Raw genomic sequence first — 19038 nt, forward strand, 5'->3', positions numbered from 1 at the left:
GTAATTTAGACATATTGTTATATTGATTCAGCAAAGGCACATTTACATAAGGCTGTTCTGTATTTTTTCTTAAATCATCAGGCTTTTTCTAGTGCCTGTCCTGACAAAGATACCACTGGGATGAGCATTTCTTCCCAACTTAGTTCTTAACATAAATGCTGGAGCTTGCAAAATTCCATTGACTAAGATGCTGAGTACCACCAGTGCCACATATATAGTCCATTTGTATATTTGCTAAAAAATTACAGTGATATTTTTTAATATGAATAATGTGAAACCTCGTGCCACTACTCCAATCAAATTAAGCAGCAGCTGAAATCTGTGTGGTCAGATATTTAGTATAAAATGAATAGTAAAAGCTGTGCTGTGTGAATGAAACTGCAAAAGTGTCAGATATAGTAGATACTGACCTTGAAATAATGTGATACAATGTGTAAAAAGTGCAAAACAAATAAGAAACGCATGTATATACCATGTAGTGTAAATGCATTGCTACAAAATATCCATAATGGAAAATCAAATACAATAGATGTTAACTGTGAAACAATGTGATGTAATGTGCAAAGAATAACAACTAGAAAAAAATGCATATGTATAATATGCACTTCAGTGAAAATAATAAATGGTTAAAAAATGTCCATGATCCTGAATCTTCAATAGTCCATTAGGAAAATAGAAGATACAACATTGGATGTACAATAATCTCAGTCTCCTGTGACCATCAACAGAGAAATCTTCTGGAATGCACCTCACCTTTAACAGAGACCCACCAGGGTCTGTATGCGCTGTTCCTCTAATTCAAACCAGGTAGAGGAAGCACCTGATGCCGAACACCTCCAGTGATTTCCTCCTCTCAGGTACAGACTCTTTTGCAGTCTCAGGAGTTGAAAGCAGACAATTCATCCAAATGGCCCATGCATCAAAATAAAAAGTGGAGACTCGTAGTGCAGATGGTTTTAAAAGGATACTAAACTTTATTAAAAAAGGATACTACTCACATATCATAGATAAAAGTAAGGTTTTTAGTAAGCAGCCACAGACACTGTGTGCAATCGCTCAGCTCCTCTACTCCACCCTACGTACGTTACGTCAAAGGGCATGACTTCATTAGGGGTGTGGAGACAGGAGCTAGACCGAACGCATATATTAAGACCAGTTGTCATGGTAGCCACCATATACAAATGGCGGCCATTACATTTTCAAAATTAAAACAACATACTAAACATATTACAACTGAGAGTAAAATACAAAAAAGTGATTGACACTGTGGCACATATTACCATTCATCCAGCTAAGTGGGTAAAGCATTAAAGCATACAGCACAAGGTAAGTGGAAAATAATTAGATTAGATTACTTATTTTCCACTTACCTTGTGCTGTATGCTTTAATGCTTTACCCACTTAGCTGGATGAAGGGTAATAAGTGCCACAGCGTCAATCACTTTTTTGTATATTTAATTGTATTTAATATTGTATTTTAATTGGAAAATAATTCGATTAGATTACTTATTTTCCACTCAGAAGCCAGAACGGGTTATCAGCTAACCCAGGTCAGGGAATGCAGAGAGAAAGATGAACGAGTACAAAAGTCAGGAACCAGGAGATCAGTAGATAGAGTCAGGATCATACATGGACCACATGAACAAGCAGAGAGCATGTGGTAGGTCTGAACAAATGCAAGGGCAGAAACCAAGTGAAAAGACTGATGATTATATATTGAATTGGAGTTGCATCATCACTGTGAGACAGGAAGTTGCTAGGAGTTTGCCACTAGTTGCAGAATGATGCATTTTTACAGATATGGTCATAAAAGGCACCTAGGAGCAACAGTCAGTGTCAGAAACACTGAAGCTGATCCTGCAGCTCAGGCACTGGTGCCTCCTGCCTGCACTCTGCTTTCCACAATACCATTTAAAAAAAAAACCACATAATCGGTGGTTGATTTATTTTACCCAGTTCTCTGCACTTTGCAGTTTACTAACGAGATCTCACTGTAGAGTACTGGTGACGTAGTCTTCCCAGGGGGTGAGGGGGGGCAGATGTGAGGCCCAGTCTATGTCACCAGTGCCTACCAAAAGGCAGGAAGCGACACCAAAATCTCTTTGACTGTACAAATTACTTACCGATATTTAGGGAAGTACACACAAAGCTGCAGGAACAATGGATTTTTTGTGTTTGGGGGTAAAAGTCCACTTCCATACTCTAATTAGGTGCTGTAGGCTAACACCGGAAGGGGTGTGTGTGCCTCCCCTGCTATTATGCTGGATACATATTCAAACCCTTTCTTCTAGGCACAGTGCTCCTGAAGTCTATAAGAAACCTGAGTTGAATATTGAAATGTATTGACAACCAATTGCTACTACACGGTTAATGTGTAACATAGAACCCGTATAAAAATAGAGACACAGAAAGGTTATGGTATGTTCACACATGCCAAAACCACAACTGGTTGCCATGAGAACCACTTCTGTCATATGCCCATATAACCGAAAGCAGAGTAGAAGCTTCAAGATAATACCTTAAAGAAGATGTGCAACTCAAACAATACTCTCCCTGTACGGCACAGACAAATTTAGACCACCCAGCAGATTTAAAAAACAGAACAGTAAGTATCTCACTGTTGAGTAAAAGGTGGATGTGGAACAAGCAGAGAATTTCCTTGTTACTATAGTATATCAAAAGTGAGATTATAAAAAGTAATAACAATATTGCAATACCAGTGATCATAGTTAAAAATGAATTTCCACTTTCCACAATTTTAAGAAATAACAAACTCCAGACATACAAAATGCTGAAATCAATTTCTACAAATTGTTTAATAACATACTACAAACAAGAGGCCACACTGTCTGTTATCCCAACATGGTATCGCCCCGGACTATGTACCACGGTTGCCTCCGGTCACATCACCGGCCGCAGTCAGCCAATATTGACGCGTTTCAGGGACGAGCCCCCTTCATCGGAATCATAGTTTGCTTTCCCTGAGAGTGGGGTATAAGACTGGAAACCGCGGTTTGTGACCGGAGACAGCCGTGGTACATAGTCGGGGAGATACCATGTTGTGTTAACAGACAGTGTGGCCTCTTGTTTGCTCTTAAAACATGATGAAAACGTTTGCTTGTAAGTACATATAGCCCTTGTTTTATTTATTTTAATAAACGATTTTACACACGGAGGTGTCGCTGTGTTCCCTTTTGTTTTTATGTTCGTGGTGGAAGCGCCAGAGCCTTGGATGAGCAGCCCCTCAAGTCTGTGTGAAAAACTGTGATAAACTGTGGAAAACTTTGATTATGCAACAGCAAGTGGATTGCTCAGCTGGCAGCCATTAGCGCCAAGAGTTAAAGAAAACTGTCTGATTTTTTTAGGCTGAGCTGTGAGCCACGAATGCACCGCTGTCTTCACTACTTCATCAGAGGTAAATCTTCGTCCTCATAGGGCTGCTTTCAGGGGACCAAACAGGTGAAAGTCTGATGGAGCAAGATCAGGACTATAGAGACGATGCTTTAACACCTCAAAACGAAGTTTTTGCAGAGTGTCGACAGTGTGGGCATTGGTGTGCGACATGCATTGTCATGCAATATCACAACGCACTTGGATAGCAGTCCTCTGCGTTTAATCCTAAATTTAGGCTTCAGCTCTTCAATGAGCATCTCACTATAGAACCTTTTTCGTGATAATGTTCCAATACTGGACCTTGAAAATCCCAGAAAACTGTAAGCCTCCGTTTTCCAGCTGATGGTTGACTTTTGAACTTTTTCTTGGTCGGCGATTGAGTATGTTTCCATTCCATACTCTGCCGTTTACTCTCAGGCTCGTAGTGATGAATCCATGTCTCCTCACCAGTAATGATTCTCTTTAAGAAACTTTCACCTTCCTCCTTCTTGATGACTAACACTTGTGCAACCTTCCTTGAACTTCTCTATCTAGTCATACACACTTCTTCGCAACAAAAAACTTTCTCCATACTGCGCACAAAGTCTTGGAAAAAATGACAGCACCAGGCACACCCTCAGACCACAAAAAAAGAATCACAGAAGAGCATCCATTTTTTCTCGCACCACAGTTACAAATGAACTGACATAACACCCTTCACACGTGCACAGCACTGACTGGGGAGACAGTAGCCTTGAATGGAAAGCGACCAACATAGGTTTTAATACAACCGGAGTGCGGATAATTTTTGACTCACCCATACCAGGAACTAATCCCCATGTTATTTACACCACTGAGAATATAAAGTGAATATGGTTTAATTATGTGTCAAATGCGTGATATCGCGGGATTTATCGCTTAGTGTGATTGGGGCTTTAAGGTGTATGCAATTTTACAGAACAGTACAAATCTCAAGAAAAGCATACTTATCCTGATACTCCTCACAGATCCGTTACTATACTTACCTCTGTAATCACTCTATGCAGAGCCTGACCACAAAACCTCTGTGAAACTGACTGCAACAGACTGTGGGAGCTCTGAACAAAAGACAGCCTGATACCCGATCAAGGCGTAACTAGATAGACTGCCCCAATCCTTGGTAAGCACATTTCAATGTCCTAAACGACTGCACAGCTGTCTTGAACCTTTTTGTTCATAACCTTTCACTTTGTTCTGCATAGCTCCTATATTTGGGGACATAATAGTGATGGGTTGCAATTGATAGAGGAGGGGGGTGCTGAGTCAGTATCTTTGCCACCATAACTTTCAATTAACACCTTTAAAATTTACACATATCTAATTGACAGTATTGCCTTTTACAGCACCCTTGATTCTTACTGGTTCCCTCCCCTTTTTGGAACCACAGATGGTGGCTAGATTCTGAGAAACAAATTATTTGTTAGCATCAGCTGCAGTGAAAGTGAAATGGTCAGGGGACAGGTGGATTCGGCTCTCTGTCACAAAACCACCCAATGCACTAAATGCCCTCTCTGACAGCATACTGGCCATAGGGCACACCAACAGCTTGAATGCATACTAGCTAAGCTCCAGCCACTGGTCCAGCCTGGACACCCAAAGGTCCATGGGGACCGTGGTGTTAAGGTGGTCTGCATCCTTCCTGGACCCTAGGTAATCCAAACTCATATGGTTTAGGCATTGCATATTTCTGCTTTCTCTCGGATGGCAGCTTGAGATCTGCCATTTTAGTCTTGTATCGGGGATCCAAATTGGTGGCTTACCAGCAATGGTCCATCTCCTTCATGGCTCAAATTCTGGGGTCACTTCAACATAATCCTGGCTTCAGGGGCAGGGCTGGGCTGTTGCTGTTGCATAGGCTCTTGGACACTTATTGGGGACTGGTGGTTCTGGTGAATAACTGGATGAGGTCATTCAGGAGAAGGGGATAGAGATGACTGAGCTGTCACCATCACCAAAGTGCAGGATATTGGGCAATACCACCAGCTCCAGCTGTGTGCCCCCACCTACGTCCTACCCAGCCACCAGCAAATGTACCCAGTGGCCCATAAAAGGGATGTAATGTCCCTGCCCATGATTGCTGGAATATGTGCCTGTGATCATGTGGACCTTGCCTCTGACCCTGTGGTCCAGCGACACGGAAACATTACCTTTCACCTGCTACCTCCACGTCGAGGGCAGGGATGGCGAAAAAAGGTACAGCACAGGACACAAAGTTGCAGAAGCGGGAATACTCCACCAGCTGGAATAGGAGCAGCTTGGAAAGGGGGTGATTATGTGAGAATTTTTTATTCTGCTCCAGAAACTGAGATAGATGCACTTGCCTTGTCACGGATGCTGCTGAAGATGGCAGGGTGAGGTTGGGAGACTTATGGCAAGGTTCAGCCCTACTCTGAATTGCCCCATGCTGACCCTTTTCCCAACTTTAACCATGCTTGATACACTACTGGAAGGCTGGAAACCGCAACCATGCTGTTTGCAGAAGATGTGTTAAAATAAGCCCAGGCTACTGAACTATGTAGAGTAGCCATGGAGATAGCAGTGACCTGCACCTGTGGGGCAGAGCCATCCAGGGGAATAGACACAGTTTACAAGCTGCCTCTGCCCTTGGATACATCCTGGCTCTCTGATGTTGTTCCTTTCCATCACTTACCTCCTTTACAATCTCTGGCACCCAAGTATGGTCTGCCACCTCGTCATCCACACCCTCCTTATTACTCAATCCCATTTGGCAGTAATCTATAGCTGAAGGAACACCTGCCCATTGTGCCCTCCCTCTGTGCTCCTGGCGCTTTCTTCCTCCACATCTGATAACAAGAATGTGTTAACATCTTTTTGTATCAAGTGACTCATGCTGTGCTAAAATTATTCAGCTAACTCAAGTTTGCTGGGGAATGGGGGCTTAGGTGTGGAAGAGGAGGAAGGAGAGGGCACGTTTGCAGCTGGTAGAGAAAATGTTCTCCTGTGAGCCTGAGAGGAGGAGGAGGAGGAGGAGGAGGAGGAGGAGGAGGAGAAAAGGTTGGTTAGCCACTCCACTAGCTCATCCACATTTTCTAGCTACATAGCATGCCCACTGCCAGGAAGAAAAGGAAAAGGTCTGTAGATGGAGCTGAGGATCATAAGAAATAAATACATGTTAGTCGCTAGATACAATTCAAAAAGAATGCTGGTGAGAATGAAAATATAAATGTAACCACTCAATAGTTACAGTTATAGTTACATTGTTTACATGTATCTGCTCCCTCCAGTGATTTCATGAATTGTAAAATTGTATCTCTTTACTGACATGTAGTTTTCATATACTCTACTGTATATAGCAGAGGTTAGCAGCATTGTATAACAGCAACTATCTCTCCCAGCAAACAACACTCTGTCAGCTATCCCTGTCTACTCCAAGTCCCCATACATACTGGCAAAAGGCTGCTGGGAACTCTACTGCTGTGTTGAACTTGTTGAAAGGACTGCAATGGTCCAGACAGGAGGAAGAAGTGAGAACACAGCCCCTGCTAAGCAAAATGGTGATGGAACCACTATAAAGACTGCTAAATGTAAAGTTTTATTACAGGGCCAGTGTAGCCATAACTGTTTATGAGTGGACATTGGTGGGTTGAATCACCTACTGGTGACAGCGCTCCCTCCTGCTTGTCTCCAGCTCCAGCGATGGTATGTCACTGGGCAACTTCATGTCCTGTACACTGTTTATAGAATGTGATGACTCAGAGACCTTAGACCGCTGCAGAAGAAGGGGTAACAAGGCTGGACAGAGTGGTTAAAGAGCAGATCAGCTCAGGAGAATGGGCCCTCACAGTTCTCCTGCAGTGCTGGAGAAAGTAAATATCTGAAAAACATGAAATTCAAGCGGGGGATAAAAGTGAGGTTCAATCCGGTGCCTAATAATGTACAGAACATACAGCAGTGCATGCATTTACACAAACTTTTTAAGCTAAAGCATATATCTAAACCTAAAACTAGAGGTGCGCCGAAATGGAAATGATAAAACCGAAACGAAACCGAAATAAAAAAAGTTGTTAGGCCAAAACCAAAACCGATACCGAAAATGTTTTCTATTTTAATTTTTTTCAAATTTTCAAATATTTTATTTATTTCTTTATAAACTTTTACATTTTTTATATTTATTTTTATTTATTCATTCATTTTTTATTAAATATTTGTATTTTTTACTTTACTTTTAGGGTCTTCGGGGAAATATTAGGGGTCTAAACAGACCCCTGATATTTCCCTTTTAAAATAGAAAAAGAGATTGAGAACACAGAGTCCTCAATCTCTTTTTCTGTGTCCCCTGTTATCAATGAACAGGAATCCTTTATGAGTGTTCCTGTTCATTGATAACATGAGGACAGAGTGTGTTTACTATAACCACAATTATGAATGAACAGGAGGTGATGTAGATCACTTCCCATTCATTCATAATTGAGGATATAGTACACATACCATGTCCTCAATTATGAACAAACACTCAGTGATCACTGATCGCTGAGTGTTTGTACCTTGCATTCCTATCTGACACGCTGTCACAGGAGGCTGAACGAGGGGTGCGGGGAGGAGAGCTCAGCCTCCTGTGACAGCGCGGCCTGTCTCCGCCCCCACACCGCTCTGCCGGACTGTGACAGGAGGCTGAGCGGTGTGGGAGGAGCGGCTCTCCTCCCGCAGCGCTTGGCTGGCTATCACAGTTTCTCTCCTCCCCGCTGGGACACAGAGCAACACCCAGCGGGGAGGAGAGAAAGCAGGGATGCGCCGATGTATCAGCAGGTAAATGGCACTTTCGGCATTGTGCCAAAGGTGCCATTTTCGGCCGTTATGTTTCGGCGGCCAATATATCGGTGCATCCCTACCTAAAACCAAACATGTAATATATTGCAGCTTGCTGATCCTTAGGTGTGGTGGTTGCATTAGTTTTCTTTGTTTTGGCTTTTTTGTCCCTATTTTCACCTGGTGATCTGGCCTTTAACACACTTTGGGTGCATTATAAGAGTTTTGCCCGACTTATAGTCAGGCAGATGCCGTTCACAAAGCACTAGCACCACTAGATGGTGCTGATGAGTAATTCCTATGCTCATCAGTGCCATCTAGGGGGCGCTAGTGCTGTGCACACAGCATCCACCTAGCTATATGCCAAGTAGAACTTTTATAAATGAACCTCTTCCTGTCTCAGAAGTAACAGAGTCACCCTCGGACAGCAGCATTGTCACCCTGTGACAATGGAGCGGGTAGTATTAAATAGGGAATGCATGGTGCAAATTTTGGCTTGTTCTTGATAAACTGGCCAAAATTTGCACAGTGGGTGCCTTCCACCCAGCATCCTTCAATAAGCTGATCAAAGGTGGGAAAATCTAAAGCCAAGCAACTGTAAGCTCTGTTCGGGAATTCTGACAGCGGCCGCCACATTTTTTGCTTTTTAATGCACACTGTTTGTGCATTTGACGCATGTACACAAAATCCTCAGGTGTGAATGGGGACTAAGGGCCTGTTCACACTAGCCGGAGGGGCTTGTGCGTTATGCAGGGGTGGACAACTCCGGCCCCCTAATTGTTGTGGAACTACAAGTCCTATGAGGCATTGCAAGACTGACAGTTACAGGCATGACTCCCAGAGGATTTGTAGTTAAGGCACAGCTGGAGGGCCGGAGTTGCCCACCCCTGGCGCTTTGGCAGCTTCGGCAGTGTGCGTTGTATTGCATACAGCAGGAGCTGTCACTGTCTACTTTGTCTAACTTTATTGGTAGTGCGCAATGTGTACACTCCATTCAGGGCGCTCAGTGCGCTGCGTTGCTCTGCAATGACCTGTGTAAAATGGACACATAGAAAGCAATTGTTTTCTATGTGTCCTTGCGGTGACCTTGTGTGAACGGGCTCTGAAAAAAGAAAAGGAACGCAGCCACCACATCTAAGTATTGGTAAGCTGCAATATATGACATATTTACTTTTGGGTTTAGATATGCTTTAAATATTATTTGCTGCCTATTTACAATGTTTTACATCATGCAAACATTAGTAATTATTATCACACAGCTAAATATGTAATCCAATGTAATCTACCAGGACAACAACATAAGTAAGTGGTTGTAGAAGAAGCAAGACTCGACTGTACGATGTATTTACATTGTAGCAACAAGCATCTTGTGGCTTCTGCTGTCACCTGGACACAGATAACACCAGGACAAAGTTAACATTGACGGCACAAGCTGGCTGTAATTCAAAGAATTGACCTGCACATGGTCGGCCATGCTTGCTGGGTAAGCCTGTCTGTTGGCTGTTGCTATAGTTACCGAAAGCCAGTGCAACCCAATGAGCTGTGCGCAGCCCTGCTGAAAGGACCAGCCATTTTTTTCCCGGGGAGCGGTGTGCTTGCTGGATTCATGCCGTTATAGCCTTGATTTAGAGAAAAGGAGGAAACACACATTTACCGGAGCAAGGAGAAGACAAGGAAGCTGCCAGAGCGGAGGATGCCTGCAGTGATGTCTGTTGATGAGCTGGCCACTGCTTCTCCCCTGAGCTGATCTCAGAGGATGGAATGCAGGCTGATCATGCTGCATATCCTTTATCAGGCGGTGGAATAGCTTCTGTTTTTTTGTCTTGTATAGGCAAGGTTCCCCCTGCAACGTTATCTGAACAGCTCATTGCTGGCTGATCACAAGGGAAGCTTAGTGACCCTAAGAAAGGGTGGTGCCCTTCCTGTAAGCTGGCCTTTCTTTTTATTACAAGAAGACAGCATAGTGGAGAGGCAGGTGTATCCATCAGGACTGCCATCAGGACTTCACAGAGCCCTACTGTCCCTTTATAGTCCCTACCACCCTGAGCAGATCGTTGGCTGGACACATCTACCCCAAGCAAGGGACAGCTGAGTACCTGTCACCTGTACAAGGTAAGAGGACACTCAACATCTAGGTATTAAAATAATACCATGCTATAAATTAATGTTTTTTTGATCCAACAACTGCAACCTTATTTGTAATATTGTACCATTTGACAATGACATTTAACATCATCTAACAACAATTTAACATCTGGAAATCTAACAACATCTACACATCAAACAATTTAACATCTACAAATCCAACATCAGTTATTCATCGTCCAACAATGTAACAACATCTACACATCTATCAATTTAACATCTACAAACCTAACATTAGTTTATCAACATCTACACATCTACCATCAATTTGACAACATCTACAGCAGTGGAATAATATTGACATGTTGAGTATACTGTGTTTTCCTTGTTAATAAATACACTCATGCTCTGCAGCAAGAGGAATGCATGCTTTGTATTGATGCTGCACATTCTGTAGAATTTGGTGCTAACTCAGGGAATGCCAATGATAGAAGGGTGTTTGGACTGTCTGATTGCTCCTTCTCATTGTTGTGTTAACTAGGTCAGGTTGGCGGGTGGCATGTCTTTTTATTCCAAGAGGGCATGTGCGCGCCCAGGCTAGTAAAAGTTGGTAAATCATTCTCCATGTGTGGGTTGGAGGTGCAGCGGCCAGCCTGGCGCAGGCACAGAAGAGTTAATAAATGAAGCATACATCCCGGCTGTAAGCTCAGCATACCTACTGTTCTTCTTAATATGGAGTCAGGGCTGGTAAATAGGCAGCCAGCTGGGAGTGGAGCCCATACAGTGTGATGCTATTACACTATGCATATTTCCTCAAACAAAACAGGATCTTTTACACAATGAAAGCGCTCTGTTACTTGCTCAGATATTCATAACCACAGCACAGACCAACACCCACCGATAATTCATTTTCTTCCCTGAATGGTCTCTTAGGGACAGATCGGCTTTCACTGTTGCTAAAGGTCAATAGGCAATAGAGACACTTATCAGTTGATGTTGAAATATCAAGGATACAATAAGAGCAGGTGCTGAATGCTTGGCACAAGCACTTGGCATGGTTCTGATCAGAAGGGAGAAGGGTGCTGCATTTGTTCAGAGAGCTAAGGATTATTTTCAAACGAAACATCTCAATTTTGTTAATATTCTGTTGGTGAATAGTGACATATCCACATGACCCTTTCTTGTACTCTTTATTTGTTTAATAGATTGTATGAGGTCAAACAATGAGATTCATGCCATGATCACAATATGCATACTGACAATCACAGCCATATTCTTTCAATAAACTTTATTAATCGCCTCGGCTGTGCACAATAACATACAATGACAGTTTCTGTGCCAGCATCACTGTAAATATGCAGGCTCTTGTATCTCTGTGTTTTGGCACAACCTTTTTATTTTGGCAATATGTAATTTTCTTTTTGACCTGGTATTTGGGTCTGAGTGTATTAATTCTTTACTTCTATAATGCACCGAGGAGCTATTGATTTTTGTTCTCATCTATTGTCATCCCATCCCCCATCCTATAATATTGAATGCTACTAGAGACATACTGTGCCATGATTCTTCCAAGGGACATACACATAAATGCAGTGTGGGGGATGTGAATGTATGATCCTACTCTAAAGGGTCTATGATTACTAGAAATACAAACCAGAAGCGTTGGTAATCCATGTCACTACAGATAAGGTATAAAAACCCAATGACGCTGGGTGTGTATGGATCAGTAGCCTTTTTATTGCAACTCATTCTGCAGGAAGGTGATTGAAGATGAAATGAGGTGACTTTAAGTGACAGGCACAAGGCCCACCCAGGATTATGTCAGTGTGACTGCTCACACTATATGTGTTCCATGCCTGCATATTCCCTACTTAAAGGAATAATCACTGACAGCAGAGAAATGTTATTGCAGTAGGTTAGAAAACATTGCCTTTAAGGATCCACTAACAGCTGTTGTGTGCCACACTAGAATAATGCAGCACTTAAAAAAAAATTAACAAATATTTTATTGTTATTCCTTTTTAAAAAAGTATCAAAGCACTCTGACAACAATTCGATGAAAAACAGAATGTTATTAAATTCTGATTCTTCTTGTAGTTTGCTTTATATGTTTATAGTAGGTTTTAAATAGATTATGTGGCATTATAATTGCATATCCTTTGTTGGATCCTTAAAATCAGAACTGCAGCTGGAATTGAGACATAATTGTAAACATTAGAACAGAACTTTACCATTTCATCGATTCTTGTAAATCTGCGCTGCAAGCACCTGATTGGTTTTTAAACCTAATAATGTTTTCAATCCACTGCACTATAAAAACCAGAGCCACGCAAGATGTAGTGCCATGCTCCTCTTCCTGAATGGAGCTGTCCACCTGCATCACAGCATAATCCTGAACATTTGCAATTATTGCCAGTGTGTATCTCTCCTTTGTGGTATCATAAAAATAATGGGGGTGGGGGGGGGGGGCTTTCCTGCCCTCTTTTAAAAATGCATGCACATACTTGTTCTGTGAATCACAAAGAAACAAGGACACCAATGGCATCTGAACCTTTACCCTGGACCCAAAGGCATTAAACCTTTAAAAGCAAGTCTGCAATGGTAGCAGGCATTTTTCTTTTCTGGCATGTTTCTTTTTATCATATTGCTACTTTAGGAACCAGATATAAAAATAAAAATGAATACGCAATTCTCAAATGGTAATAGCCAGTTGGCTTAGTATGAGGCTTCCACCTCGCTTATAGCAGTTTATGTCCATGGCGATCCATACACGGTCAAAAGTAATGAATGTTAAGTTAGCCATATAGCTAACAACCGTGCAACCTCTGGAAATAATTGACTGCTGCCTCATTGCAATAACCAGTGTGCTTTTGAAATGCACCATACCCCTCACCCCCAAGCTCAGTCATAGTATCTACTGCATAACACAAATGCAGGCACACCTCATAATAATACCCTCAACCTACCCCAAGCAACACTTTGTTTATTTCCTATGGAGCACCTCTCAAGTGTCCTCAAGTGTTGATGGTTTAACAGCAAAAAAACTCAACAAACTCTTTATTTTCAGAAGAAGAACAACACGTGGCCAGGCTATGGGCATTCAAATTACATATTTCTAACAAGCAGTGAATAGGCTTCAAATCGCCCTCTCTGGTCTCAATATGAAGCAATTCATTCTACCATTTCAACGCAGAAAGCATTGAAGTTGTTCTTTCAGCAGCTCAGTTCAACTTGTTACTCTAACCCAGAGAAATTGTTTAAATGAGAGATCCGAAGGCTGCCATGTCGTTGCTGTGAAGGGCAGGGTGAACCGAGGAGTGAAAAACTTAAACGGACATCAGTGCTTCTTTTGTAAATGTGTAGGTTTAATTTCTCCACAGTGTCTGCAGATACAGAAGTCAGTGAGGGTTTGTTTTAAAGCTCATTTACTGCATGCTAAACATATTTAAACACTTGCATGTCCATAGCCTGACAACAGCTACACTTTAAATTGCCCTTCCCTTCCCCAATGTGATTCAAAATGGTTTAGCTCTTTCAGTTAAAATTAAAACAGGAAAGAATAAGGTGTACATACTCTGGTACTGTTAATGCACCATGTGAGCATGAGCCTCTCTTCAAAATCTTTAAGCCTTTTAAATGATGCAACGGGTACACCAAGCACGTGGTAGAGTGATGTACAATAGTGGCAGTCAACTTATTTGATGCAGGTGGCCTAAACTGTAGCCCCTGACATCACTAAAGGGCCGCACAAAATATTAACAGCATGTGGCACTACAGAGGATTGTCAGAGACTTTGGACATACTGCAGAAGATGGTCAAAGTCTAAGGGCATGCTAGAGGAGTTAGCCAGGGTGTGCTAATGGAGACAGTGAGAGACCAAAAACACATTTCAGTGGACAGTAAAAAAAACACTAAAAGAAAAAAGGGCATAGATAGTACAAAAAGAAAGAACATTTTAAAAAACGTGAACTAGACTAGCAGTAGATAGTGTAATTCATTGGTTTTCAACTGGCGGGTCGTGACAGGGCATTCCTGACCTCTTTTAGAAATGCATGCACATACTTGTTCTGTGAATCACAAAGAAACAAGGACACCAATGGCATCTGAACCTTTACCCTGGACCCAAAGGCATTAAACCTTTAAAAGCAAGTCTGCAATGGTAGCAGGCATTTTTCTTTTCTGGCATGTTTCTTTTTATCATATTGCTACTTTAGGAACCAGATATAAAAATAAAAATGAATACGCAATTCTCAAATGGTAATAGCCAGTTGGCTTAGTATGAGGCTTCCACCTCGCTTATAGCAGTTTATGTCCATGGCGATCCATACACGGTCAAAAGTAATGAATGTTAAGTTAGCCATATAGCTAACAACCGTGCAACCTCTGGAAATAATTGACTGCTGCCTCATTGCAATAACCAGTGTGCTTTTGAAATGCACCATACCCCTCACCCCCAAGCTCAGTCATAGTATCTACTGCATAACACAAATGCAGGCACACCTCATAATAATAACTTCAACCTACCCCAAGCAACACTTTGTTTATTTCCTATGGAGCACCTCTCAAGTGTCCTCAAGTGTTGATGGTTTAACAGCAAAAAAACTCAACAAACTCTTTATTTTCAGAAGAAGAACAACACGTGGCCAGGCTATGGGCATTCAAATTACATATTTCTAACAAGCAGTGAATAGGCTTCAAATCGCCCTCTCTGGTCTCAATATGAAGCAATTCATTCTACCATTTCAACGCAGAAAGCATTGAAGTTGTTCTTTCAGCAGCTCAGTTCAACTTGTTACTCTAACCCAGAGAAATTGTTTAAATGAGAGATCCGAAGGCTGCCATGTCGTTGCTGTGAAGGGCAGGGTGAACCGAGGAGTGAAAAACTTAAACGGACATCAGTGCTTCTTTTGTAAATGTGTAGGTTTAATTTCTCCACAGTGTCTGCAGATACAGAAGTCAGTGAGGGTTTGTTTTAAAGCTCATTTACTGCATGCTAAACATATTTAAACACTTGCATGTCCATAGCCTGACAACAGCTACACTTTAAATTGCCCTTCCCTTCCCCAATGTGATTCAAAATGGTTTAGCTCTTTCAGTTAAAATTAAAACAGGAAAGAATAAGGTGTACATACTCTGGTACTGTTAATGCACCATGTGAGCATGAGCCTCTCTTCAAAATCTTTAAGCCTTTTAAATGATGCAACGGGTACACCAAGCACGTGGTAGAGTGATGTACAATAGTGGCAGTCAACTTATTTGATGCAGGTGGCCTAAACTGTAGCCCCTGACATCACTAAAGGGCCGCACAAAATATTAACAGCATGTGGCACTACAGAGGATTGTCAGAGACTTTGGACATACTGCAGAAGATGGTCAAAGTCTAAGGGCATGCTAGAGGAGTTAGCCAGGGTGTGCTAATGGAGACAGTGAGAGACCAAAAACACATTTCAGTGGACAGTAAAAAAAACACTAAAAGAAAAAAGGGCATAGATAGTACAAAAAGAAAGAACATTTTAAAAAACGTGAACTAGACTAGCAGTAGATAGTGTAATTCATTGGTTTTCAACTGGCGGGTCGTGACACAAAAGTGCGTCGCGACCCCATGTTCAGGGGGTCACCACATGTCTTCCACTTTTATAGATGAGAGGCTCCTCTGCCTCCCCCTAGCACAGCACTGTCAGTTCTCATGTTGAGCAGCCATTCAAAATATGCTGCCCGGCGCTGAGTGTCAGCTTGAGGTGGAGTGGTCTGGGGGTATGGCCGCGAGGGAGCTCCATCCATATGTGCATTGCTTGCAGCTCCCTCACATGTCCAGTAGAGGTTCCTGGACCAGAGTGAAGTCACATTCTGGCTCCCAGGCACCTCTACAGGACACATAAGGGAGCTGTACAAGCAATGCACATATGGATGGAGCTCCATCACAACACAGCAGCCCCTACTGGACCCAGGCTGAGGATCCACAGTTCTCCACAGTAAGGAAGAGAGACTGGGTGGACCTAAAAAAATAAAAACAATTTGGGGAGTGTGTATGTAAATGTGAGATTGTTTCAGTGTATGTATATCAGTGTTTTTGAGGGCCCGTTTACACCAGTACAGTGCGATAAACTGTACTGCTCAATCACACCTACCATGCATTCTGGTGTGGGAAGTGTGTTGTGTTGCTATTCATTTGAATGCTACTCCAAACGCACCTCCCACCCACACTTCATACGCCCGCATTACACCCTAATGCTGTGCGTTCCTTTGCATTGCAATTTGGGTCTCTACTTATTGACCAAGGACAAATATAGGTCCTTACACAGGTTGAGAACCACTGGTGTAATTAATATTTTCCCTCCACTGGCCTGAATTAGAAATTTACAGATATCTGTTGACTGCTAGGACCGGAGAGCCACACAATAGATGCCAAAAAGGCATCATGGAGCCCCCAGGGCACAGGTTGGATCGCAGGGGTGTATTGTTGTCTATGTTAATGTTTATAACCTCAGTTACATCTCTTCATCCAGTAGTCTCGCTAGATCTTTGTATACGTCAATTATAGGTGTCAAAAATACTTTACGCTGTAAATGCACTATAATCTACATTCTGCATGTGTTTTCTTCATAGGTTTGGGAGGATATCAGGCAGTAATGTTTTTCTACCTTTCACCCGTATCAGTTCTTGTTTGTTCTCTGCATGCACAGTAAGATTATGAGGACTTCACATAACATGTTTACTGCCTGTCTCCCATAGGCTACACAGTGGAGCACTAGCTTATGTGTGCTGAATTAAGATTACAGCAACTGTTGCAGTAAATACACTTTAAAACAAGCATTCACTGACCTCTGTAGCTGCAAATACCTTTTGAGCACTTAATCCTGAAAATGTACAAGAGAAGATATATAGTTGTTCCAGTCATGTGTCAGCACTCGGCTCCTTCCTTTCTGTTTACCTGCACTGTGTTCTCATTAAAAGTTTGGTAGGCTGCCAAATCAGTTCTGTAGGGGGAGCTCAGCTGCTGAAATGAAGGTACAATTGCTTGTAAATTTTGAGGATGAATGACTCCACATTACATGTAGCTACAGTGGTCAGTGGGTACTTGTTTTAAAGGAGAATTATGAGGCGAGTGATTTTCACTCAGCCTCATAATCTAAGCCAGTGACAATGAAACTGTCACAGGTCGGCTCAATAGATCGGGAAGTGAGCGAACACATACCATCGCTCTCTCACTTCTCGATCTATCCCTGCAGAGAGCCGTGACTGTCACTCACGGCTCCCTGCAGGGATTCCCCCCCTCCCCGGGTCCGATTCTCCAGCGCTGACTGTCGAAATGGACGGGGTAGGGCACAGCTGGCTCTGCCTCTGGATAGGCAGAGCCAGCTGTCAATCCCGCAGCTGGGTGGATCCAGACAGTATTGTCGGGATCCGTCCCGGCTGCTGCGTCTCAGCATACCACGAGCTGTAGCTCCCAGTATACCCTTAGGAGAACTATGGGAAAAAGTCCTGACCCCATAGTTCTCCTTTGAAGCTTATTTACTACTTGTTAGGAATATGTAAATAATTAGATATCCATAGCCAGCTCACAGTTCTACTTTAACTGCTTCAAATAAAAAATTTGTATCTGTTTAAACAATTATTCTTTTTATCAAATACATTAACCACTTGCTGACCGGGTGTTTACACCCCCTTCCTGGACAGGCCATTTTTCAGTATTCAGCGCTGCAGTACTTTGACTGACATTTATTCCGTCATGCAGCGCTGTACTGATATGAATTTTATACTATTTTTTGGGGACAGATAGAGCTTTCTTTTGGTGGTATTTAATCACCACTGGGGTTTTTATTTTTAACTATATTCAGGAAAAATTACTGAAATTTTTTGGGAAAAAAAACATTTATTATTACCCCAATTTTTTGGTGAAATATAAAAGACGGGGTCACATCGGGTAAATAGACACCAAACATGTCAAGCTTAAAAATTGGGGGGAAATGTTAATTTTTTTTCCTATTTTCTTATTCCACTTAACTTTATTGCTATCACAAAGGGGGCTAAGAAAACCCCCTCTGTGATAGCAAAAGATGTGACAGGTCCTCTTTATGGAGACATCAAGGGTCTTCAAGACCCCTAATGTCACCTAGGACCCCCCTGAAGAAGCTGATGAAGCAGAGATCCAGCGTCTGAAGCTGGAGAGTGACACAAGAATGCGGAAAGTGATGTAATATATATCACTTCCGCATTCTGACAGCGGAGAGGGGACCGGAGGGAGACGATGTACCGACCTCCGTCTCATCCCCTGTCAGAGTGGCACTATGCTGGTCCCGGGCTCGCACCGAATAGAGCTTGCCTGTATGTTAACAGGGATCGCTGCCGGTTTTTAAATCTTGTATCTTGGGAATGGGCGGGACTAACAGGCCATGTATATACGGCCTGTTACATCCAGGAAGCTCCCGGACGGCCGTTTTTACACAACGGCTGGCCGGGAGGTAGTTAAGGGGTATTTATCAAAACTGGAGAAGACAGAATCTGGAGCAGTTTGCCTCTGGCAACCAATAAGCTTCTATTTTAGCTAAACAGACTAAAGAGAGAAGCTGATTGGTTACTATAGACAACTGCTCAAGATTCTGTCGGCTCTCGTTTTGATAAATTCCCCCGTTGTGTCTTTTGCACATTTTGTATGGCATTAAGACAACAACAATGATAGAGAATGGAAATTAGAGAATGGAAGTAGCGCTGTGGTTCATCAAATTGTACAATATGAGGAAATGAGAACTGTAAATTAGCTGCATAACACACCAC

At 42.4% G+C, this 19038-nt stretch overlaps 1 protein-coding gene across 1 annotated transcript in view; it reads right to left on the minus strand.

The window, feature by feature from the left end:
• Positions 1-7093, minus strand: part of TLR3 (toll like receptor 3) — a 122110-nt gene extending 115017 nt beyond the window's left edge. Inside the window, exons 1-3 of the mRNA XM_018561279.1 lie at positions 7029-7093; positions 6062-6215; positions 5559-5650 (exon numbers count right to left, since the gene is read on the minus strand). Coding sequence (XP_018416781.1) covers positions 5559-5650; positions 6062-6215; positions 7029-7093 — 311 coding nt within the window. The remainder of the gene's footprint in view (positions 1-5558; positions 5651-6061; positions 6216-7028) is intronic.
• Between the last annotated feature and the right edge of the window lie 11945 nt (positions 7094-19038).

This window comes from Nanorana parkeri, unplaced genomic scaffold (assembly GCF_000935625.1).
Source record: "Nanorana parkeri isolate BGI_ZX_2015 unplaced genomic scaffold, ASM93562v1 scaffold513, whole genome shotgun sequence".
NCBI classification, from domain to species: domain Eukaryota; kingdom Metazoa; phylum Chordata; class Amphibia; order Anura; family Dicroglossidae; genus Nanorana; species Nanorana parkeri.